This window comes from Triturus cristatus, chromosome 1_2 (genome assembly GCF_964204655.1).
Source record: "Triturus cristatus chromosome 1_2, aTriCri1.1, whole genome shotgun sequence".
In the NCBI taxonomy this organism is placed as follows: Eukaryota; Metazoa; Chordata; class Amphibia; order Caudata; family Salamandridae; genus Triturus; species Triturus cristatus.
This window is the reverse complement of record NC_140580.1, coordinates 946,616,680-946,643,463: the sequence shown is the minus strand read 5'-3', so window position 1 is coordinate 946,643,463 and position 26,784 is coordinate 946,616,680. Positions and strand designations below refer to the sequence as shown.

The window sequence follows — 26,784 nt, the reverse complement described above, 5'->3', positions numbered from 1 at the left end:
ATACACCTCTTTCCCTCCAAAAAGTATATTTAAACCGCAAAAATAAGAAATATTGACTTAGTAAATTGGAAAAACTTAAAAAATGATCTTTTTCCCCTTCAACTCTGCCTATTTCTGCAACCTAGGAAGAGGATGATCTTAGCAGAGCAAACCTTTACTTAGTGCCATTTTAGCAAAACAAACGGTAGCGGCTGCTACAGAACAGGGTAAAAATAGCACTTACCTTAATATCGTCGACCAACGGCCACCGCCTCTACTCCGTCCTCCTCTCTGCAGAAGGAAGCTCCCAGTCTCTCCCAGGCAATCACAACAATGCCTTACAGAAGTGTTGTGATTGGTCTAAGTGCCGTAGTTCGGTGCACAGACAGGGAATGGGAGGCTGGGCACATTCTCCACCCAGGCTGTTATACAGCCTGGGTGGAGAACACGCAAGTGCAGATGACAGTTTGGCTGGCCTAAGACGGCCGACCAAACCGTCATGCACCCTTAAAGTACAGCCACCACCCCTCCTCCCTTTGATGTGGGGAGCCCAGCCCTGCCCGCCCGAACCTACCCTAGCTTCAACTGCAAGCCGAATGCAAAAAACAAAATGATAATAGCAGGTGGTTAATAACATTTTATTTTTTTAATTCAGCTTCCAGATGAGGCAGTGGGGCGACAATCCTCCGCCTTAGCGGACGAGCCACCGCTGAAAACAAACTTTTTTCCAGAGCACTTTCCCCTATTTTACAAAAAAATTGAAAACAGGCTATATTTTGGCTACATTCTCATTTTCCTCAAGGGGAATCATAAAAACTCTGCAAACATTTAGAGTAGCCAACATATGCGTAAAAAGCATAAACATTTGGCCTGGATATATTTTGTGGGGAAAAAGTTAGAAGGCTTACTTACGTGCAAATTTCGAAACAAACATTTTAATAGCCAACATGTCTTGCCTCTGGGTACTATCAACTTTACCAATGGGCTTTTGAGATTTTGAACAGCATTGGTGAGGGTGGGGGAATGCAAAATACTTTTTCCTGATGCCGTGCAACATCTGTAAAAATAATTGTAAAAAAAACCTGAAAACAGGAGGCAATGATGCATCCAGATGTCATTCCACTGGCAAGTGCATGCAACACAACACTACCCATGTGTGTACAAGCAGTGTAAGGCGGGCGCCATTTTCGTGCAGAGGCCAATTTGATCAGTAAATTAAAAAAAAAAAAAAAAAAAAAAGGTTTGGAGAAAATAGTGCTCGAGAGATGGAGCAACACCAGAGGAGAAACATACAATGAAGTGAGGGGACAGGGGAGAAGTGCAAGGAGCGCAGGGCAGAAGCCCTTGAGAGAGCGAGGTGCACACAAAGGTGACAGCAACATGGGGAGCAGGGAGCACAAGAGGAAGAGAACAACATGAAGCACGGAGAAGGGGGAAAAGTATACAAGAGAGAAACTGAACGTTGTGGCACTTGGGTAGGGGAGGACACAGGGGAGAGCTGGAACACACATAGGAACTCGAAGTGCTCATTCAAAAAAAATAAAGTAGTTCCCTAAAATTAAGCAGTGGAAGGACACATGGCAGCCAAATGAAGAAGATGGTAAAGAGTAAAGTGCATACTGCAGGGCAGGCACAAACAAATGGACAAGAAAAGCCAACCAACGGTAAGCAATTTGCAGGCTTTGGTGTCAGGTCGAGAGGTAGCTGGAGAACCAGTGAAGGATGTCAACAGTAAATGCAATTCAAGATTTCAGTGTGGGGAATGACAATAGAATTGTGGACTGTGTCGAAAGAGGTCCAGCACCATTAGGAGGAAGGGGTCATCTTTATCTGTGGTTAAGAGGGCATGAATACAGTTTGGAGCATTGTTTTATAAATACAACAGGTAATGGGACCAGTATATTAGGGAAAAGTATGGGGTGGTGGGAAGGTGGAGTGAAAAAACAATGACATAATTTGTAGAAAAAAGGATATAAAGTAGGAGGCAATCCTTGAGGCAAAGAACAGAATTCCTTAGCATGAAGAGTTGTGGAGGACTTATTCTCCAGCCCTCACCTAAATCTGTGCTGAGAGGCTAACAGTTGGTTGATTAAATACAATTTGCAATACCCGGGGAACTAGTAAGAAAGTAGTGCTTTTTTTCTACCTTTCATTTTATTGTCCATTAAGTATCTCTCTGAAAATTGAACATTCAAAAAAACAGGAATGCTACAAGCCCCAATGTTTTGGAACCACATTCCTTGCCCACTGCATTGAGGAATTTCAGGAAACCAGCAAGCTTTATTACAGGGTCTTCTATGCATCCAAACAGCATAGATAAAACCAGTCTATCATAGTGCCAGGTCTCAGAGAGTAAGGTGAAATCTCCAGTGAAAAAGGATTTTATTACTCGGTATATAACCTTCATTTGGGACTTTGGCTCTAAAAGGGTGATTTATCTACCTCAGATTGCTCTACACCTACTTGAAGGTCTTCTGAGCAGAAGCACACCTCACTAGTCACACAATGACTATCAGGCTTGAATAGGTAGCCCAGTGAAGTTTGTCCCCAAGTATTGTAACTGTGGTCTTTCCCATTAAAAGCAACATCCAAATGCATGCCCTAGAGGATTCACCATGTTAAGCGCAAGGTGGCAACTGTACTATTGGCACAGAAAGACAATACCGAAATGGTTATGGGCCTGATCACAACGCCCACTGACTAAGCGCATTGGGTGGCATTCTGGCAAAATGTTGCTTATATTCTGCCATACCAAACTAACCTTGGACATAGATAGGAGTCTCATACTTGGGGATCTTGGCTGGATTCCTGCACAAAAAAGAGCAAATGGCTATTCCTCAATCAAGACACACAGGACTTGTGTGGATCAACTACATTGATGCAATGTTTGAAACCAGTCTTCAGCAGAAGAGGTAGTAAAGGGTAGCAATTCTAACGGCCTAATTTGGATCTTGGCGGACGGGTTACTAAATCCCATTATTTCTTATCAGATTTATATTTTGGAGGACAGGACATCAGTCACCATTGTGATGGAGTAACCCGTCCATCAAGATCTACATCAGGCCCTACATTATTTTTTTTAAATGACAAAGACAATGAAAGAATTTTAAGAAAATACTTTTTCCAGGAAGGGAAAACCGTACAGGGAGGTCTGTGCAAAAAAATGTGGAGCATCAGAAGATGCCCTTTCCTGTGTATGGCCATCAGATGGAAAACCAAAACAGTTTGGGATGCTCAAGGGCAAGGGCCGCGCATGAAGGACTAAAGGCTCACATAGCTCAAAGAGCTTATATGGATCGCATGCTTTTTAGAAAAAAATAAGCTATTACGGGTCCTGCTGGTGCTGCACATTTCACAACCATTCAAGAAGATGGAAAAGCTAGAATGGCATAGATAGCCACAAGAAAAAGATCAGTTGGCTATAATAAATGTCATTTAAATTCAAGAATAATTTTATTGAAGATCAACTGAATCATAGAAATTGACCTGTTCCCTGTTCTATGGCCACATAAATGTGTCTAATGCAACCCCTTTATGCTTCAACAGAAGCAAATTAACTACAAAAATACATCTTGAACCTTAGGTTACACAAGTTTACATATTCACTTAAAGGATATACAACATAGATATTGGATTTACAATTACATCAATAAAGCAAAATGCTTAGAAAAATTGCAGAAACACCTGCATTTAAAACTGGACATTTCTGAAATGTCATTTATACGTTTCATAGGTTTGGCAGATGACAGCTGTTCAAATACATAATGATGACCACAATATTCATGGGCCATATGACCACCGCTCGGCTTTCAAGAGGAAATACTTAGGAAAGTTTGTAAGCCTGCAACTGTTCTTATTCATTTGCTCTTGATCCATTTTTAGCCTTGATTTATTGAAGCACTTATAAGACCAACCAAAGGCATTGTAAGCTTCCAGAGGTCTCCACATCCACTACTCAGTTACACAAGACAACTCAACTCAACAAAAAAAGATACAACAGAAGGCTATGGAGAGAAGGCACCTCAATTCAGGTACCAACTCACACAATTTTCCATCCTACTCTAAACTGTGAAGCCACTCACTGAATTTTGGTGAAGGGAAAACTTAGTAAACTGTGTGTTGGCACTAGAAACTACAATAAACCGAACTCATGTGCTTCATAATAGCAAAGAAGTGGGCCATCTTGAGAATAACCTATGCAGACAGTGGATCTAGACTCCGTAATCAATGCCAAGGCCAAGTATAAGTTGTAGAAGATATACTGACCTAAATGTATAGAGCAAAGCATTATCAAGGGATGCTGTTCATGAGCAATTCTAAAGATCATAGCATCATTTGACTCTTCATGGTGAAGTGGATGGAAAAGTCTAGCTGGTGATTATAAAGACCATTTACTGGGACAAACAAACTGACCTGCTCAAGATATGGTATGATTTAAGGTCAGTGATTGGAAAGAAAGGCATCAAGCATTGGTGCCATCTCTTAATAGTGTGGTAATACACGTACCTGGAAGGGCCTGAAACAGCTGCCAATACATGGCAGGAAAAAAAAAAGTTTACCAAATGTCTCATTCACCCATAATAGGATACAAATACTTCTCTTTCCAGTGCTATCTTTGCTTCCATTTTTCCAGAAATGTTTTCAAACAATATCCACACTTGAATTCCATTTCTCCACAGAAAGACCATAGGTTTCAAACTTCGAAGTGTTGGTCAAATAGCCATGAGAGGGCAGCAGAAAAGTAATCCTCCATCCTGTTGTCCATCTCTAGGCAAGTAGTACTAGCAAGAATTTCAATTTTCAACTTCCTCCTCCTCTTCCTCGTGCTGCTCTTCCTCCTCCATCCTTTCTTCCTCCTCTTCCTCCCGGCTCTTGTCTTGTTCTTCAGACTCCGGCTTCTTTTCTTTGTCTTTCCGCTTCTGCTCTGTGGCGTCTTTTTTCCCTTTCTGCCCTCGCCTGTATACTGAAACACGAACAGAAAAGAGAAAGAATCATCATGAAGAGTACGAGACTAGCAGGTCTTCTTCAAATATACCTGGACTTGAAAATATTTTTAAAATACGATTTTCTAATTAAAAGAATTTCTCGAATTATTACATTTTGGTCTACTGATTATTCTACATGGATTTTTTGACAATTTATACATCAGTGTTTGTACAAATATTCTAGTAAATCGCACCTGGTTATTTTGCCTTGAATGTCCAATCTGGTGACGATAAGGATCAACAGCACACGCAGTTTAAATATATTGGATTCCCGAGCACATGATCAGTCCCACTCACAACTGCTCAGCCGTCTTTAATTTTACATCACTTTCATCATTCATCCTAATAATTCTATCTACTCAGTGCACTGGAGCTTTGACTGCTAGTATGTGGTACCCTTTCATGATTCTTGGGATGTCCTTGCGAAAGGCACTTGGAATGCCATGGTAATCTAAATTATTATTTCATTTCTTTTCTGCTTCCAGGCATAAACTCCAGTACAACATCTCAAAGCCACAAATCTAGATGCAAAGCCACCAGAGAAACGGATGATTCTAAGTCCGAAGAGTTTGTGTAATCAGTTCAGGGTTACTCAAACGTCTTTTACAAACAGCTCGGAATTTAGCAGTAGAACCCCCCTGCATGCCTGAGAAGGTTTAGCACCTTTTGGCTTGTTACTTTGAGAGGTTCACAATGCTAACTGTATAGATTGGGTTAGCAGTTTGGATTGCTCAAGAAAGTTCGAAAGATGACTACACTTCACAAGGGTGCCACCTTTCCAGATGGAGTCAATAACTTGAAGCAGAATCCACACTATTAGTAAACAAGAGGACACCACACCAGTGCTTAAGAGAAGTGCAGAGCAAGAAGATCTCAATATTTTGTTAACTGCTCAGTAGTACCACTAGGACCTTGAATTGTACAGATTAATCTGTTATGCTTTTACAGAAACTTACAAAGAATTATGAACCATTTTCATGTTATGAAAAGCTCTGCTCAGGTTATATATATATATATATATATATATATATATATATATATATATATTCATTGAAGGGTTTGCCTTTTGTGGGATGCACTCGAGATGGATGAATATAGCACAAAGGAGTTGTTGCCCCCAACCTCCAGACAGTTCTTGCGACGCGTTTCGGGCCTTACGCCCTTCTTCTCTGGCAACTGTCACAAAACAAACAAGCACCACTGCCAGGTGATTCCCTTAAATAATTTATTAACATAGTCACGCCCTTGTGGGCCGGCTAATGAACGCCGTCTCAAAGCATCCTGGGCCTGGTAGTTTCAATGTCAATTTCAAACCCATGTGGGTTGCTTGTTGCAATTGTAAAAATTTCGAAAGTTTCTTGCTGCATGGTACACGGAGACAAACAAACTCCTTGATAGTGCTACACACAGCGGGTCCGCGGCTGTTTATTGGGGCAGCCAAGTGCGTGAGTAGTGGATGCGCACTATCAAGGAGTTTGTTTTCAAAATAGGTGGGGCGCTACGCTCCGCTCCTACCCTGAAAGTCTCGGGGGGATTCGTCAAGCGGGGGCTGAGATAAAAGGGGGGTCCCAAAACGCGTTTTTCCCATGCATTTTTTCATAGGACCTTTAGACAGGGCTACAGCCCGAACGGCTGAACAGAATTTAATGAAATTTGGCAGAGAGGTAGTCCCCAGGTCAAGGAAGTGCCTTTTGTAGGTTTGGTGTAAATCTGTTCAGTAGAATCTGAGAAAATAGCCTTTAAATCAATATATATATCTGTGGCAGCTTACGGTGCGCTTACCGTAAGCTTACCGTACGCGTACGGTGGCGTGCGCGAGCGCGATTCTGATTGGCTGTTAGATCTTAGTAAACATTCGAATCGGTCGAAACCAGGAAGCGGCGGCCGCCATTTTCTCTCTCGCACTCTGAGGGGGGAGCTGATTAACAAATGCCAAAAACATATAAAGGGGCTGTTTAGACAGCGCCCATGCACATAACCATGTTAGTTGAGTCTTCAAAGATCCCCCAAGGCAAAAAACGGTAATTTTTTATTTTTCGAAAATTTCGCCGATTACGCTTACCGTACGCTTACCGTACGCGCACGGTAAAAAATTAAAAAAAAAAAACAAATCCACACTCTCTCCACCCCGTGTGCAAATGGTGGCCGAAGGCCACCATTTGTGCATGACATATAAGAGCACAGCATTTCCCCAAAAAATTTCAACAGATTACCCATCACAAGGAAGCGCATAATATGTCCTCCATGTGCGCACGGTGCGCGAAGCGCATCGTGCGTACATGGCCCATCTAGCGTAACGTGGGCACGCGGTGCGCGTAGCGCACCGCGTGCCCACTGTGCGTGCATGGCACTAACTGCGTAAAGTGGGCGCGCGGTGCGCGAAGCGCACCGCGTGCTCACTGTGCGCGCACGGTGCGCGCACGGAACGAACTGCGTTAAGTGGACGCGCACGCCACGAATGGCGTAAAGTCACTTAGCATTTAAAAAACCGTACAAATTCACTGAAAAAACCATAGGTTTCACACACGTTATAGTTAGGAATTAGCATTTAAAAAACCTTGCAAATTCACTGAAAAAACCATAGGTTTCACACATGTTATAGTTAGCGGAAATTTTACTGATAAAAAACCAATGAAATTCCCCCGTTATAGTTAGTGCAGGAAACTATAACTCGTGCGACCGCAATCTTCTGCTGATGACATATGTGTCTTTATGAAAAAAAAATATTTGTAATATATGTATAGCTAAAAATTTATGGAAGAAGACATGGGCAAATAAGTGTCTAAATACAGTATTAGCATCAGCAGAAGATTGCGGTCGCGTGAGTTATAGTTTCCTGCACTAACTATAACGGGGGAATTTCATTGGTTTTTTATCAGTAAAATTTCCGCTAACTATAACATGTGTGAAACCTATGGTTTTTTCAGTGAATATATATATATATATATATATATATATATATATATATATATATATATATATATATATATATATATATATATATATATATATATATATATATATATATATGGACATTATTCTTTGGATCAGGAATTTTACTGGGAAGGGTGTCAGAGTTATATGTGGTGAAAGTGCAGTGCAGGCTCAAGTCCTAAAGTGATGCAAGACAGGTGAAAAGTTCACTAGGAAATAGAGCGCATGATCAGCCAGGTCTTAGGTGAAGGAAACCCCGTGTTTGCAAGCCAAAATGAATTTATGGCCACAGTATAACAAGCACATATTCTGTTCTTTCAGTATACTGAAAACATGATTGAAGAATAGGAGCAGGAGATAGTTAGCAAAGGGTACACAGAATCTGATAAGAAGTCGTGGGAGAAGAATAATAAAACACATGCACACGAAAAAAGCAAATAAATGGTTTGTTAAGCATTGCTAAAATTACAATAATGAATGTGTAGAGGAAAATGTCAGGAGTTTAAAGACACGGGGGATGTGATGTTTTTATAACAAAAATGTAATTGAGTAACCTATTATTGGACCTTTTGTAAGACATATTATTCATGTGACTATTTAAGTGGCTACCTGCAAGCAGCCATTAGAGACCAACTGTTTACCTGTGTGGAGATAGCTACTCTCCCTGCCACAACAGTAAACCTGCAATTGCCTTGCCAAGAGGATTCTTGTCTCTTTCTTTATCTCGGTTTCCCCACAGCAGTTGGTGAGCCAAATACGAGTCCCATTTATCTTCAACTGACTGGTGCTGCTGGAATACCGCTTTTCCCCGCTGCATAGAATATTGTGCATCTTTGATGAGGTAAGCAGACACTGTGTTGCCTAAAGTGCTGCAAATGTACGAGGGAGGGTAGAACACTGAGTTGCTGTCTTTAAGGTAAGGATAATGTTGACTTTGTTCCCTGTTTTTGTATATTGCAGGAGTTGTCTCTTTAGCAATGATAACCATACATATAATGTAAATAAGGTTATCGCAGGCTAGCTTGTGTATGTGTTGCACAATATTAAGTTAGGCTCTGCATCTCAGAGTGTTTATCCCAATATAAAGTTGGAAGTGGTCAATGTGGGTGATTCGAAGTTGGGAATCCAATATGTGTTTCATTATTTTGACATGGAGGGACGGCTGAAAAATGGAAAGACAAAAGATTAGATTATTAAACTGCTAGGAATACTGGGGACTTCGGAGACTCCCTTAGAACATATGCAAAAGACCTTTCCAGGTGATCAGAAAAGGCAACACAAATATTGAATGGAATGGTTTAAAGCCACTCAGAAATACACGTATCCCTGGTCAAAGGAAGGGACATTTGATGACAAAATATTAGAGCACATTGTTACACATCTTAAGAGTAAATAAACTGGAGTTGTATTACGGAAGCGAGAAGTCACCTTAGCCTTATGGCGAGTCTTCTGTGAAAAATCAAAGGATTTTTTATATGCTGAGACCTCTATTAGCTCGTCTTCTTTCACACCTCCATAGGATTCCAGAAACACTTCCCGCAAGGTACCCGGCATTTATTTATTGGCGCAGCTACAGGAAGCCGCAGTGGGATTTGTGAATCCGGAGGTCGAGACCCCTTCACAATCTCTAAAGGGATCCCCTAATGTTGCCACACAGATGTCAAAACTGTGACACAGGAATACTTCCACACAACACGCAAGGGTAGGTGACTCAGTCCCAATGACAATTAGAAGCCCAATTTACACTACATTTAGATCCAGCGTCTCCTCAGGAAGGTAGAGTTGAAGAGCAGGATCCAAGAGATAGTGATGATCAGTCGCTTGTTTATTAGTAACACTGAACTTATACAGATAAGAGATCTAACAGGAAGTGTTACTAATAACACAAAGTGAATATCTACCCCCACAACGAAGAGATGCAGATGATGTTAGATGGCTATTTAGATAGGGCTGTTAGTATGGCATGATTGCCAGGTACTCAATAAGAATGAGGATTTTACGAGGGCTGAAGATAATTTACTACCTTGGTAGAAGGGGAGCGCAATAGTTTAACTAGAGAGTGTTCAGGAATGGTTATCATGAAGTGAGGATAGAAGAGAAAGCGCAGCAGGCTATGAGAGAAGGATATTTCGATAATTTGTCAGGACAAATTCAGGGAAGTTTGGGGTGAATGGGGAATAGAGTAGAGTCACCCTACTTATGACACTAGCACTCAAGAAAGGCCCTTTATCAATTTTGATCATACAAAGGGAGCAATGGGATTGCATAATGGCACCAACACTAGAGAAGCAGGAAATGTTCGAGAACTAGGAGACCCTGAGCAACAGAACTTGAGTAGTTGCGGTTTCAGGGAACACATGGGCAGCCAGATCCCAGGATAGGATCTTGTGAATCTATAGGAGGATTGACACTATATGATAGACCAATGATGCAGATGAGTGTTTAGTCAGTACTGCGTGGCATTGATCTACCCCCGTAGTGAGTCATCGAAGGAGAAAATAGTTGGTACAGTGTTGTACCATATGTGGATAATTTAGCAGGATAGACTGAAGGTTTAGCCCCAAAGATATGGCCATGGGAAGCGTCTTTGATCCACGGGAAATGGCAAATGTGAGGATTGCATTCTTTATGGTGAGGGAGATCCAGACTGGGATTATCCCTACATTCAGAAATGTTTGCACGTGTGTCAAACTACACGCATCAACCTGGCAGTTAGGGGACATAAAGGGCTTACTTAGCTCCCTTATAGGAGATGAGGCAGATAATGTTTTCCATAAAGCAGGAGTGAGAAATGTCACCCTTACTGAGACTAGATATGATAGTTCTCCATTCAACTTAATCCAGACAGTAGTCTGGGACCAGCTGAGGTAGAGGTATCCTGACAGGCCAGAGATCAGGGCCCTCATGACTCAATCAATGCAACCAAATGAAGACCCCGCTCAGTTTCTTAGCAGGATGAATGAAAAATGGACTCAAGAAGTAGGTCAGAGTTGGGAAGTAACAGGGGGTTATCCGGTGTTATTTTACAATGTAAGGAAGAAGGGTTTACCCTCTGATGTACAGGTTAATCTAGACAACATAGTGGCATTACAAGCCAAACCATGGACAGAGATACGGGCACCTATTATTTCATTGTTGTAAAACAAAACAGGATAAAGAGAGAAACAAGCAGGAGGTGACAGAGAAAGCATCAGCCAAGTTAGTGCAGCAAAAGTTGACAAAGAAAGGGGCAGTGGAAGGGCCTGTAGTGGCAGATGACATCAATCAATGTCTATGGGATCGGTCCTAGGGACAGTCCAACAATAGTACCCACAACCGCAGGATAGTGTAAGGACACAAGGAAGCAGCACAGGAGGACAAGAAGGTATAGCAAGGGGCAGGATAGGTCCCCAGAGAATGGATCAAACATGCCATAATTGTCACACAAATGGAAATGTCAATAAAGATTGCAGGACTAAGATATGGGATGAACAAAATGGAAGGATAGCGGTTTACAGTCAGCCTTGGAATACAGTAGTGCAGCCACAGTCAAACCTGCAAATAATATATGTACCTCAGACATCAGCACAAAATGCGCAGCAACCTGTAATGGCTCAAGCACAACAAATGCCGCCACAGCAAAGATACAAAGCAGTAACTAACAGTAGATTCCTCTACTTGAGATCAAATCAGATCTCGACCCACTGATATAGAAGCATTTACCACAGCTGTATACACAATAACAGCAGAAACACCAGTTACTGGGAATGGAGGTCCAGTTACCCAAAGAGTTCCTTTTCTGGCAACAAGGGCAAGATTCTTGGATAACGGACAATGGCTTGATACTACAAATATAGGCTTTAGAGATAATACCAACCTACGGAGCTCTGGTAGCCCGTGATCACAACCAGGTCTTATGGGCATGTGTTGTTTTCAATGAGCCAGGTAAAATGGTTAACAAAATGCTGGATGATCAACTGTTTGATGATTATTCTAAGGAAAGTTATTGTCTTTCAGGATGACATACCGTTGAGAGCAGGATTGAAAGTAAGGCTGCCCACCCCAGGTAGAGCTTTTGATTCTGTTAGGGAAGCAGATCTTTCCCAAGTACCCGACACCTTGTGGACCAAGGGTCCCTATGATGTAGGCGTTATTCGTACTGCAACTCCATTCAAAATTACATTGAAGGAAAGTGCTATCCTACCTAGGGCGAGATAGTAACTTCTTTACAAAGAAGCAGATGAAGTCATCAACCTTACTATACAGGTGTTGCTAAAACAAAGAGTAATTTACCCTGGAGTGTCTCCTTGTATTACTTCGATTTAAGGGTAATATTTGGCATATGGTTCAATCCCTGTGCCCTCTGAATACAGTGGTACCAGAATTTCCAACTGTTCCCGATCCTTCCATTATTTTGACAAATATTCCAAAGTATGCTAAATCTTTCTCTGTCATAGATCTTACGAATGCTTTCTTTAGCATCCCTCTCCATCCAGACAGTCATTATTTGACAGTGTTCGCTTATCGCAGGACTCAGTATTTGTATTCTCATTTGCCTCAAGGGTTTTGAGAGACCTCTAGCATTCTCAACAGAGTGGTAAAAAATGACCTGTCAAATTTTTAGTGTGACAGTACATTGTTGCAGTCTGTCGACGACCTATTAGTTTGCTGTCCTACAGAACAACAGTGTAGAAAAGATACTATCTCTCTTTTGGTTACTCTCACACAGAGAGGACACAAGGTAGAGAAAGATAAGGTTCCGTATTGTCAGGAGGAGGTGCATTACTTAGGACAGTTATTGTCAGCCTCTGGTTGACTAGTACCTCCTGTAAGAGCAGCATCTATACGTCAAATGACTGAGCCAGAAACTGTTAAGGGAATGCAGACGCTTTTTCACCTCTGTAACTATGTGAGACGATGGAACTTTGATTACAGTACTTAATAGTGCCTTTGCTAGCTTCTATTAAAAAGGCGGAAAACAGAAACGATAAGATAATGTGGGCACCAAAATTTAGGGAAACTATCCAAAAATTGAAGACTGAGATAAAGGCCCCAGTTTTGGGGACTTCCGATTACACCATGGAGTTATAGCTCTTTTGTGATTACAATGGTCAAGTGATGACAGCTGTCCTTACTCAAAAATATCTCTTATGACAAACGCATTGCATACTTTATTGGACAGTTGGATTCAGTGACGAGGGGACATTATCCTTGTGAGCAAGCTCTCGCCACTGCAGCTTTTCCAGTACAGAAGAGCACCCCCACGGGGACCTTTGACGCTCTATACAGAACTAGCAGTATTTGCTATCATTTATAAGGCTAAGACTACTTTAACTACAGAAAGAGTATCAGGATATGAAGTGATACTGTCACTACCATCTTTGAAGTTTGTTAAGTGTCATATGGTGAATCCTGCGACATTTTTTTGCTCATCTACATTAGACTTGAGTAGATGTTGCACAGTCATGTGCATCATCCCCCCTTATGAATCTAGTCAAGCAACAAATGATCCTATTCCCAGTAGCATAGTTTATTTTGTTGATAGTTCCTCTACTATTGACCAGGACACAGGCGTAAGACACAGGTGCGGCAGTAGTCAGGGTGCAATAGCTTGATTCTTCAGGCACACTCCTCATAGTAGAGCAGTTAACACTACCAGCAAATTATTCCGCACAAGCAGCAGAACTGAAAGTGGCTCTTAAATAAGGAATAGGAAAAGTCATCACAATATATTCAGATTCAGCTTATGGAACTACCACTTTACATTCTAGCAGGAGATGGAGCAGGGGAGGCTTCCTTGAATCTAACGAGAGCCCTGTTATGCATAGGAATCTCTTAGAGGCTTGATAGAAGCACTTGCTTTACCAGTCGTAGTTATGAAATGTGTGGCACATACTAATGGACCGTATTAATGCATTAGCAGATTGGGCAGCTAGCGACGCAACTAGACGCACACCTCGTCTGTGCCATTAGGTTCAGAACATGTCTGTTTTAGTGGCCCAGACTACCTCGCCGCCTGAATCAAACGCTACCACAGACAATACTACACTTGATTATGCGGAGACAGCACATTAACAACTTCGAGAATTACAGGAAGCTGCTCTATTGCATGGGAAACAGCTATGGGAGACTAAAGGGTGCTCTCAGTCAGGGGACGACATAATCTATAGACAAATATCTACAGGTAAACCAATGATGCCTCAGGCTTTACTTATGATAGTCTTGATCAATTGCATTTACCAGCCTACATCTCAACAGATCATTTGTCTATGAAAATACAACAAGATTGGTTTGTTCCCAACTTGCAGGATATGCTTACCATGTACCTTCATAATTGTACTGTTTGTCAACAATTATCACCAAATCCCACATTGAAGTTGATTTATTCTACCATACCATGACCACAGGTCCTTTTAAAGCTAGCCATCTTGATTTTTTGGATATCATAGTTGTTGTCATTTTTCTCGATTGAGTGAGGCAGGGCTGTGCGTCCACTGTGATGCTAGGTCAGCTGCTACGTTTCTGATCCATGAGGTGATTCCCCGCTGGGGAATTCCAGAAGGGATGAGATCTGCTAATGGCACACACTATGTTAATGCAATTTTCACACATCTCACAACAATGTTCGGGGCAAAGCATAAACTTTCTTCTGTTTATCATCCCCAGAGCAATGGCATTGTTGAGCGCCTAAACGGCTCACTGGAGAAGAAGATCAGCAAGCTATGTGCCACGTTGCATTAAAAGGGGTTGTACTGCTTACCATTAGCACTACTCTCACTTTGGAACACGCTTAGTTCTGATCATCACCTGACACCCCATCAGATAGCGACATGGAGACTCATGAATATGCAAATACCTGCCACTAGTAGTAAGGTACAGGGATTAAGTACAGCTGAAATTTTGAATGATGAAATGCATGTCTATCTCTCTTAACTAACAAAAGCTTTAAAGTTAATTTCTAAACAGGTAATGAAAGGAAAAGCGCGTCACTGCTGAGGTCGACCTCCAAACTGTAAACACAGGCGACGAGGTGTACATATGGAACTAGACAGAAAATGGAAAGACCCTCAATTTGACGGTTCTTTTACTGCGACGGTGGCCAGCCCCACTGACCTCAAGGTAGATGGCAAGAAACCATGGATCCACTTATCGGATGAATCCTGCATCACACCAAGTACTGCCAGTGGAACAAGGGGAGGAGAATGGGGGGGGGGAAGGAGGCGGAGGGGAGATTGTAACTGTACAAATATACCCCTCCGCCTTTTGCCAATTTTTTGAACAAGCAAAACGAAAGTTATGTATATAAGTTTCCTTTTGTCTCTTGATACTATTATTTCTACTATTGCATCTTTATAGTGATGTATATTTTAGTTCTACTATCACACACCTGTGAAGAGAACGGTCTACTCATACCAATGAGTCTCATAGTATTCACACTAGTTTGTTAGATAACATTTTGTATCAACATGTCAGACATAGGATCAGAAAGTACTAATGAATCGTGTTTTGTGTGCTCATTAATTCTTAATGCCACAGGATTTATTAGTTATACTCAACTAAAGCAGTATCCCCAAGCACAGCTTTAGATCTTTTACATCTCTACAGGTGTAGGATTAAGGCCCGAATGCAGCCAACAAGTTAGGGTAGTACAACTTCTAGTTAATGCTACAAAATATGATATGACTATTTAGCAGATGTTTTATATATCAGTACTGGTGCGCTCTTAAGGATAAGAAAGCATGGATGTAGAAAACAAGCCATCCTAACACTGCAGAATGGATACAAATGGTCTTAGGTTTAGGGTTTTTAGGAGTAACAAGCCAGCCGAACAAGTGCAATAGTTATTTAGTAAATCCTTTACACCCAGATTGTGTTCGTAGGACAGGCTTTAGAGTTACTGGAGCAGTTCATGCCCATGAGCAAAGACTTTCCGATACTGAATTCTCTTGTAGGGCCATATCTTTATGGAATGGTACGGATATTAGTCAGGATGCTGTAAAAAAACAAAATGTGTGCGCGTATATGGGATGATACACTAGGACAGATAGTACAGCGAGTCCTGAGACAGTGATGAGAATAACGTCTGCTTCTTTAGATTTCAGAGGAAACGGCACAGTTAATGTAGGCTACAATGCTAACCACAGTGCCACAATAGATGACATGCAGGGGGCACCTCCAGCCTCATGGACTACTGGTGTCAGTGTGAAGAACTACTGAACACTCAGTTACCATCGAAAACTGGAATGGCCTCTGCACACTGGTAAACGTACACACTCCTGTGTGGTAATTCTGGGAGTAAACCTGTTAACGCTACAAGAACACCCCATGAGCCCTCCAACAACTTTATTACATCATCACTGGAGGAGAAGAGATGCAGAATATTATGGCACTAGCACTTGGAATAATGTTCCCCTAGAGTACAGGTTGTTTAATGATACTCAGTTGGTAGTATTCTACCGCTTGTCCAGGCAAAGGTAACTGCTCGATGGCTACAAATAACTAGATGGGAACTTCTTAAAACCAATAATACCACAAAAGATAGATGTAATGTTATAAAGGAAGAGCTGCGTGCCATGACAATGATGATTATGCAGCATAGTTATGTACTTGACCTTATGATGGCCATGGAAGGAGGGGTATTCACCCAGATGGGAACTGCTTGTTGTATTTATGTCCCAGTGAATGATGCGAACAATGGAACTTTGTCAGAGGCTACACAAACTACATAGTCTACAGAAGAAAATGGTACATAAAGGAGGTGCCGCAGATAATTGGCTTAGCGGGTGGTGTGCTTCACTACCATCCTGTATGTCGGGACTATTAAAGGCTTTGTAGCCAGCTCTTGTGGCACTGTTTTGTTGTGGCATTTAATAAACTTTTGCAAGTTGCAGAAGGATCAGTACAAATGTGGGGGGATACACAAGTAGTAGATGCTTAGGGAAATACATATTATCTAGTGCCAAGTACAGACGCATGATTAGAGCTAGTAGTTGAAATATCAACTAGAGGGGGGGGGGAATGTTCGAGAGGAAACTAAATGTGAAGAATTGCGTTACCACAGACATCAGTAGAGAGTGCCACAGACTTATACGTGGTAAAACAGCAGTGCAGGCCCAAGTCCCAAAGTGATGCAAGACAGGTGAAGAGTTCACTAAGAAATACAGTGCATCATCAGCAAGGTCTTAGTTAAAGGAAGACCTGGGTTTGCAAGCCTAAAGGAATTTATGGTCACAGCACAAAAAGTATGTATTCTGTTCTTAGTAAATTGAAAACGTGATGGAAGAATAGGAGCAAGAGATACAGTTGCCAAGGGTACACAGAATCTGATAAGAAGTCTTGGGAGCAGAACAATAAAAAAAAAAAAACACACACACACACACACACACACACACACAAATGTTTTAGGCATTATTAGAATTAAAATAAAGAATGTGTAAAGGAAAAGGTCAGGAGTTTAAAGACAAAGGTAATGTGATGTTTGTGTAGCAAATATGTAATTGAGTAACCTATTATTTGACCTTTTGTAAGACGTTGTTTGTGCGACTATTTAGGTGGCTGCCTATGAGCAGCCATTTGAGACTAGCTGTTTACCTGTGTGGAGATTGCTACTCTCCCTGCCACAACAGTAAACCTGCTTTTGCCTTGCCATTAGGAGTCTTGTCGCTTTCTTTATCTCTGTTTCCCCGCAACAGCGTTCGCCCCTTAACTAGATGCACAAATAATAGAACCATTCTTCCTGGCAATCACCTCAGGAAATTACCTCAGTTTGTTGAGTGTGCTTAATCTAAGCCCTGTGCAACTTATATGATTTTTAGCATGAACAGGGTAGTTTTGAGAATAACCTCCTTGTACTTCTTAAACAAATGTGTAATTTCTCTGTTAACCAAAGCATCACGGTGCCCTTTCTTGCAGAACCTAACTTCTAAAGCAGAGTTTACCCCAGGTACTGGTTGCAAAATAGTGTTACAAGTTGCACTTTTAAAAGCCTACAAGGTCAAAAAAGTCATGCAACACTTTCACCACAATGGAACTAGCAGGACTGGTCTAGCTGCCATTACACAACCCATTGCAAGATGGAGTGCATGTTGCTTTATAGTATGCAACCAGAAATACAATAAACCCTTTCATGTCAGGCTAAGAGCTTACTCAGCATGAGGAAAAACAATCAATTATAACAATTTATTAGAGCTACTGCCTTCTTTGAAGGTGTGTAACATTTTCAGTAGTGTCAGGCCGTCGCTCAAGTAGTCCTACTTGGAAGCATTGCTTTTATGTACAGGTCAGCGGGATTGAGAAAAAGTAAACACATGCAATCCAGTAGAGTGCTGAAAGCAACAAAAAAAGTCGTTCTTTTACATAAGCAATGGGAGAATACCCGTCATCCAATCAAAAAGGATGGCAAAGAAGCTGTGCTCCACAGAAGGGACAAATATAAGATGACGAAGTACAGAAAACGAGATTACCAATAAAGTCAACCAAATGACTAGTTTGCCAAAGCCAACTTTAAGTACTGGTTTTGTACAGAATAGGTCATTCAACTACACACCAGTGAGAGACCTAAACATGATCTCTGTTAAAGAACATACAAAGTTCATTCAAAAATATAAAAAAATTGATTTCTTTTTTAGATGAGATTTTAAAACTTGTAAAAAGTTCTGCAGCTCCTGCGCATTGGTGGAACTCTTAAGTGACACTGAGGTTCCAGAATGGAGCCAAGCAGGCAGCAATCTGCATCTGGTTGCAAGCATGCTTCTCTTCAGCAGCTCCCAAAGGAGGAGAGATACTGGAAAACATTCCCCATCCACTGCTGTACAACAGATCGTCAGCTCAGGTCAATATACATGGACAGATTCAGTAATGTCTTGTACGTCAGAACTGCCCTCCAATAGATGTATATATGCAGTTTCCGTGGTTAAATTTGGTTCCACTTCCTGAATCATTGGGCACAGCATATGCAACATAAATCGTGCACCTTGTAGGCTGCACACTTTGTCTAGAACGCCATGTTTTTTGGTTTCGTCTTGTGCTGTACATCCAGTGGCCATATCTGTAGCAAATATCCTTATTCTTGTTTGCCCTACGTTTTCCAGATACCTTCTTTTTTCTTTCAGCACTTGGCTGTGTGCTTAAACTACCTACACATCCTCCTCATTTTGACATGCACCTAGGCATGCTCCAACATCATCATTTATTTATGTGATTTTAGAGAGAGACAACCAATCCCCTGGGGCGTCAGAATGTGTACATGAAAAGACAGACTCCAGAATGAAATAAGTGCACTGGTTAACAACAGAAAGAGCATAACGCTATAATACTAAGTGCTTATGCCTGGGGAGAATCTTTGTAAGGGAGCATCCATTCCTGTGTTTTAGCACAGTTAGTTCTCACTTTCAATGGATCACTCTAAACGTCAATATTGCTATGTAGTTGTCTAATAGCAGCTTACATTTGCACTCTTGAGACAAAGCCATTTTTTGAGGTTATAATGCTCATCTAATATTTATGGCGGATCTATGCAAATTAATGAATTTGTCAAGGCTGAAGCAGTCAATGAGATCGTCAATGATGAATGCTCGTAGTGAATCGGTCCCCTTGCTTTTTAAAATGTTATTTATTAAGACTATGTACCCCATCCTTTATCTCACACTGCGCTTGGCACTCATTACCAGTGTAGCCGGTAATTTTAGCACGGAGGAGGGTGGGGGCCTCTCACTCACACCCATGCAAGTTTCAAGTTTATTTTATTTAGCACAGTTACTTAAAACCATTTCTACAAAACGTCTCATTTCATATCATCAATTTATAAAATATTAAAACCAGTTAAAAGTCAATACAACCAATTGATGTTTGCAATACATTGAGAAAAAAAAGCAGTTATTTAGCAATGTCCAGCCTTTCCTTATCAGCTGTATTGATGTTCTGTCTAGGCATTTTCTTCTCCGCTATTTTCAAAATTTTACAAAGCGGCAATTAAGCTGCATGTCACGCCAGCACAGCCACACCCATACATTCACACACAGACGTACACACGCCCATTCACAACAGTCACTCAAATACACATAACTACATGCATGCACCAAATATAAAAAAACAAAACCTACCTTCACTCCACTCTATGGAAAGGAAGCCTCGGAGGTCCCACGAGGGTTGGGACTGCTGCGTTCCCTCATTGGCTGACCTAAAGTCCCTCACTCGTCACAGAGGGGGATGTGATCAGTGAGACAGTAACACCTCATCACAGAGTGGGGTGGGGTCAGCAGACTGATACTTGTTCCTGTGCACTTCAGGGTTTAATTCTGAAGCGCCCAGGTCTGAGGCAATCAGTGACGTTCCCCCATCACAAGGGGAAGGACCACAAGGCACTTTTGCTAGGAAGAGGAGGTCCGTAGGTGTTGACAACACTACAAAGTTTAATCTGGGCCAGAACTATACATTGGATGCACGGTTTGTTTGGCCACCGTACATCAAGTCAGTGTGCTAGATTGGACGTAAAAACAAAAAAAGAACTGCCCACAGTGCAGACACGACCTCAGACAGTCTGCACGGAGGAGAGCTCATTAGTGAAATACAGCAGAAGTTCAGAAACCTATTCGTATAGGGGCAGTGTGCTACAGGTGGGGGAAACCCTAGTGCAGCCCCATCTGTAATAGGGATCATGGTGATGCAAGATAGGCACCAGTGCAATCACAATAGAGCTTTCTTTCATTTGCATGGGGGTTGGCCCCAATTCAATTGAGGGAACTCTTTGACATTGTGCCAATGTTATATTACAGATGTGGCTGCAACAGCTAAGAAGCTGTGTGCCATATAGAAGCTGGTGCACAGTCAGAGGCATCCCCCCCACCCCACAACAGACTTGTGCTCCTTCACAGATAGTTGTGTGGGTCCCAGTGATCTCTGAAAGCAATCCCAAGCAGGGAAGGGGGTGCCTCAGCACACTGCACCTGGATGTGGAGAGATCTTCGCCGCTTGTAGAACAAACCTTCAATAAGTAAACTTGCAACACGATCACTGATTACCAACTTAAAAGTGCCTTACTGTTGTTTTGTTTAACATGACTTTCCAACATGTATCTACTCTAGCAGAACGTCATTCTGTTGCTACCAAGTCACATCAGTAAAAAAAAAAACAACAGCACGAGAACCAGGTTACCTTCCAGAGATTCTTTTAACGGGGTCACAAACCGCTGGAATTCCATCTCCTCCATGGCAGCTAAAACATCGCCCGCATTCAACGTTTTCCGTTTCCCTTTCAAAGCGAAATTGTTTGCACTAAAGTTGTGGAGACAAGTAATATTAATAACAAGCATTTACAATGCAATGGTCTCGGCATTGTTAAAGTTAGAGCTATTGGCATTGCTCATGACATTATTTTTGCAAACACACAAGAAAACCGGTCTGCGAGCAAACACCATTACCCAGGAAAAGCAAACACATGGACCCAAGCACACGAAGCACAGTTAAACTCAAGCACGGCAAAGACGAAGGGTCCAACGCGCACACGCAAACGCACACACACACACCACACCACACTCTCACTCACTCAGAAAGATGGAAAACAACACAAATTAACCCAGGCATGGAAAATATAAACGCATAGGAACGGTAAATAGACACAGACTCGAAGAACAGCAAAAAACATGTTCAGGTACAGCAACACCGAGGGACATGGGCAAAGCAAACATGAAGGACATGTATAAACAAAGGACTCTGGGGAAAGCAAAAGACACGAACCACAACATAACAAGCCTCATTATACGCCATATGATGCCATGAACACCACCGCCTTTCTCCGAAGTCAAGCAGAAATGCCTCGGAGAAACGCAGCGGCATTTTCGGATTCGGGGGCGTGTTTTTCTTTCTCTCCTCTTGCCATTGGCTGGAATGTTTACATTCTAGAGGAGAGAAAGAAAGTAAAAAACACGCCCCCGAATCCGAAAAAGACGGGGCTTCTTTGGAGAGACAAAGCTCTTCTCCAATGGCTGACCAGCATTTAAGAGGCCAGCCAATGGAGAAGAGGGGAGGGTTCAAGCTCCTCTTCTGAAAAACATTAAATCTCGGAGTAAGACTGCGCAAGCGCAGCCTTTGCAGCCGAGACCTAAAAAGGAGAATTTAACAAATAAAGAGGATAGGTTTCTACCATGGAAGTCTACTTAAGCAGAGGCAATTGCAAGAGGAAGACAGCCAAAAAAAAGCTAATTTGGTTAAAAAAAAAATAAAAAAAAAATCGAAGTCTCCTGCCTGCTTGAATAAGTAAGGTCTATTTGCATACTAAATATTGTATAAAAAATCCTTTCCACCACTGAGAATTAAATCTCCCTTTTGTTCCCCTGGAGGGTCAGTCCTGGGGCATGTGCTGAGCCATAAAGGGTTTTACTGGGGAGATAGAGGACAGGCTCAGGGCTTTAAGTGGGCCGGGTCTCACCGGTGCTGAGCACAGCCCGTTTTTTAAAGGGGAGGGGCACGAAACGGGTCTCTATCGGGTTCGGTTTTGTGCCTTGGAACAGACGGTTCGTTTTTTTTTCCCGGACTGCAGTGACAGCGGCACATCAATGCGCGCTGCTCCCACTGCTCACTTCTCACTAGTGGAGAAGTTACGGCATGACGCCTTGCCTGGTGAGCCTTGTAGGGGAAGGGAAGTCAATTAAAATTAGGTTGACCAGAATTTTAAAGCCAAAAACACGGACATTTCCCAAAAATAGAAGAAGGCTCACAATTGTATCCAACTCAGTGCACAGAATGACAGTGCTCCTTAGGCGAGAATTACAGAAGAGGCAGCAAGAACATACATAAAATGCCAGTTATAAAGGCAGCTTGCCTGTTAATTAAATTGCTTTCTTATGCAGTTGCCAACTATCCCTGCTTTGCAAAACATAAAAAGATATCTTCCAGCGTTTACAGCCCACACTCTCTGAAAACCGGATACGAGCTTCATTTCCTGAAATCAGCCAGGACAGCTGGCGAAAAATCGGGACTGTCCGGGCAAATCAGGGACGCCTGGTCACCCTATTTAAAGAGTGTCATTTTCTCTCTGGATTTCCCTTTTCTTTTTGAAACTCAGGAGCAGCAAAATTGTCGTGGTGTCACCAGGACTGTGAGTGGAAGCTTCTTCAATATTATATACAAGACATAGTTGCTGCTTATTTATCTTATGCAACTAACAACCATTGACAAAGCCAAGTCGTGACTTGTTGTATGTATGATGTTACTTGTATCTTATATCTGGATACAATGACAACAAGCATTTACAATGCAATGGTCTCGGCATTGTTAAAGTTAGAGCTATTGGCATTGCTCATGACATTGTTTTTGTTTTTAAAACATTTAAAGAAACGGCATTGTTATTTACAATGTCAATAGCTTAATCACTCTCAAATGCGAGACATATTGCATTTGCACCCACACACAGAGCCACACACACAAAGCCACCCACACACACAGAGCCACTCACATAGCCACCTACACACACACACACACACACACACACACACACACACACAGTTACCCACACAGAGAAAGCCACCACGCATAGAGCAACCTACAAAAAAAGCCACCCACACAGAGCCTCCCACACGCCACAGATTAGGGAGTATGACTTTGCTGTTTCCACTCGAAAACTATACAGGTAGAACTGGTCCTGCCACAGACAAAGAGAATTTGCTTTGAATCTTTTATATTAATCCCAATTAATGCCCACTGGCCCTGAGCAAAGCAGCCAACAGCTGAAGACATACAGGCGTTTAAAGGTGCTTTACCCTTTTGCACGGTGTACATCAGCATGCATTACATAACATAAGGGCGAGTTGCTTAGGTGATGAAGGTGCAATGAACCTATCATAGCTCAATGGACAGGCCTGCTGTGTGCAGGTTAAAGAGTAAGAGCGAGAGGTAAGAACGCAACCCGATTACGTCCTTTGTGTAAGTTTGCATAACGATATTTGTTAGATAAGCTATATATACGGCAGAGTGATCTTTTGGGCCACTACTCTAATGTAGTTTCAATGTCAACAGGCTTTCAAACATGATATAGTACTGATTTTGTACAGATGAGCCATCTAACCATTTTCCACATGAAAAATACAAGTTACGTACTTTAAATTAAGACATATTACAGGCAACACAGCTATAAGCTTCCTGGAATTATTTTCAAAATCAGTCTGTCGCCAAATAAGTACATCTGCACTTCACTTTCTCAGTAAGACTTATGAAGTGCGCGCTGTGCAGATGTAGTTAGAAGGCCACATCCACTCACACCACTCCTCGGACACAGGTGGCGGCCCATCCAGACATTTAGAAGCCATTATACACACGCAAACCCATATACACACGCAAACCCATGCCCATGGTTAAGAACTCTAAATATCGTGCCTAGGTAGACCCACCCATGTGATTCTTCACTCCTCCCCCAGATTATCTGTCAGTCTTGGCTCCCCTACCTGCCATCACTGCCATTACCCCACCCCACCCCACCCCCCGCACACATCTCCTCTTCAAATTAATTAATCATTAATCCGGCGTCCTTTGTTCACAATAATTATGCTATAAATCTTGCTTTCATCTGTACTCCACTGGAATTATTTTTTTTTAAACAAAACCCTTCCCCTGCAGTTCTTTAAGCTGCGCAGCTAGAGAGCCCCTGGTCCTGGGGCAGCGCATGGAAGCCCGCCCTAGCTGCCTCGGCTGCACTAATCCCTTGACGAGGTCTGATGGTATTACTGCGTAATCTCCTTTGTCACCCACTGTTCCTCATTGTTCACTGGGGCTCAGTGACCCAGGAGAGGGCAGGCACCCCTGAGGCAGCGGCAGGCGAATTCTGGGCTCGGAAAATAATATTCTTGTACAACTGTCTCATTCCTCAATTTGTGCCTCTCAGAACTGTAACATAGATTAGACAAGAAACGCCGGACTAGTGCAGATATATCGCATGGTATGGTCAGAGGCTGTTGATGAGATTTCACCAACTTAAGAGGCACTCACTTAAACAAAGCCATGGATAGGAACTAGTGAGAAATGTTGGAGGCTTAAAAAAATGGTATTATTAAGTGAGAGATTGGAAACATGCCTAGTTCCCGAACCTTCTTTGTGGGGTGGGAGGCGGGACGCAATACAGAGGGAGGGATGGAGCGAGGTGGGCCAGAGGAAATATATATGTAGGAATAGGGTAGGTAACATGGAAAGATGGAATAGGAGTCGGAAGCAACACAGACAACTGTGGATGCGAGGGAGATGCCGGGAGCAAGCAGATGGACAATGGAAGCTGGGGGCAAGCAGATGAGAAACAACGGGAGGAAGGGGGCTGTCGCAAGTAGACAGACAGCGGAGGCAGCAGTTACACGAGGAAGATAGCTGAAAAGGACACACTTTTGTAAAGTTCTGAAACAAACAAAAAAGTAGCACCTATAAAAAATATACGGTGAAGGGACACAAGTAATGCATCCATGCTCCGGGAAAAACACACAACAAATACTGGCAAAACTGTTGCCTTACCTGGCGAGAGCCATGAACACCGCCGCCTTCCTCCGAGGCGAAGCAGAAATGCCTCGGACAAAGGCAGCGGCGGTTTCGGATTCGGGGGCGTGTTCTCCTCTTGCCATTGGCTGGAGGAGATAATCAGAAAAGTTGCAAAAAACACGCCCCCGAATCCGAAAAGGACGGGGCCTGTTCGGAGTGACGAAGCTCTTCTCCAATGGCTGGCCAGCATTCAAGAGGCCAGCCAATGGAGAAGAGGGGCGGGTGCAAGCCCCTCTTCTCCAAAACATTAAATCTCCGACTTCCGGTTCTGCCTTCGGCAGACCGGACGGTCCTCGACCTAAAAAAAGCAAAATACAAGTCGGGTGGCACACTATGCTAAGCACAGATTTTTAGTTTACGTGGGGGGGGGGAACGCCCCCTCCCCAGTTTTTTCACCCCACTTAAAGCCCTGGTGCTGCCCTCAATCATTTCCGTTCATGCTGTTGGTTGAGGAACTGGTGGAAGGCTCTGTGTTCTGAGGGTGAGGGTGCGGAGAGCTGCTCTGAGCTTTCGCCCAGCCGGGCTATTCTAAGACTCTTACGCTGCTGCGATGTGCGTGCAGGGTAAGGGGCGATGGAGGGTGGGTGTGACTGCCAGATAGTGGTCGGCTCCATGCCAATGCGGCTGGTTGTTCAGGGCTTGGGCTTGATGCCATGGAGTAGGCAGTGCTTTTGGGAGGGCAGGATTCTGGTGTAGTCTTGAGCTTGGAGATGCTCGCTCTCTATCTACGGTTTTTTGCAGGTGGCACGGGGACCCCCTCTAGGCACTGCATCCGTTTGCGATGCTTCATTTCTTAGTGTGGTAGCTTTGGATGTTTGCCACAGGGTCCTTCGGTAATGCGCATGTTCACTGCCGTTAAGTGGAGTGGTAGAGACGGTGAGGTCGTGTAGCGCCCAGAGATGGTAGGCGGTGTAGTATGGGTTAACCACGCCCTATGTACAACGCTAAGTTAGCATAACCTCGATGGCTGTTAGAAAGCCAGCTTGCGGCTTCTGCTGCTTTTGCACGCGACACTGTTGTTACATGTAATTCATTTGAGAAATGCATACTCAACTTTGCTTCACATGAGAACCGTCTGTTGTTTAACATCCTTAACAGCGAGTAGTGACCTTGGTCTGTACACCGTGTAAGGAACGAGTCTGGGTCACTAGACGGGGCAGGTTGTTGTGTTCAGGTTGATCGTACCACTTTTTAGCCGTAACATACATACAGCTGCCAATACCTGAAAGACGAGCCCTTTAATATTACAGAGCAGCATGTTTTCTGTTACATTCGAAACGAAGAGCTGAAGCAGGAGAGAGCCTAGCTGATCCTGTGATGTGATTCCACTAAGCTGATCTACAAGGTATGGGGTCCCCCATGCAAGCCTAAGAGACCTTCTAATAGTCTAATAATAC

The 26,784-nt window shown here is 42.7% G+C and overlaps 1 protein-coding gene across 1 annotated transcript in view; it reads right to left on the bottom strand.

The window, feature by feature from the left end:
• Positions 1-3,410: 3,410 nt before the first annotated feature.
• POLE3 (DNA polymerase epsilon 3, accessory subunit) overlaps positions 3,411-26,784 on the bottom strand; it is a 117,910-nt gene continuing 94,536 nt past the window's right edge. Inside the window, exons 4-5 of the mRNA XM_085609954.1 lie at positions 21,030-21,148; positions 3,411-4,942 (exon numbers count right to left, since the gene is read on the bottom strand). Of these exons, the coding sequence (XP_085466080.1) occupies positions 4,773-4,942; positions 21,030-21,148 (289 nt within the window). The 3' untranslated portion in view covers positions 3,411-4,772. The remainder of the gene's footprint in view (positions 4,943-21,029; positions 21,149-26,784) is intronic.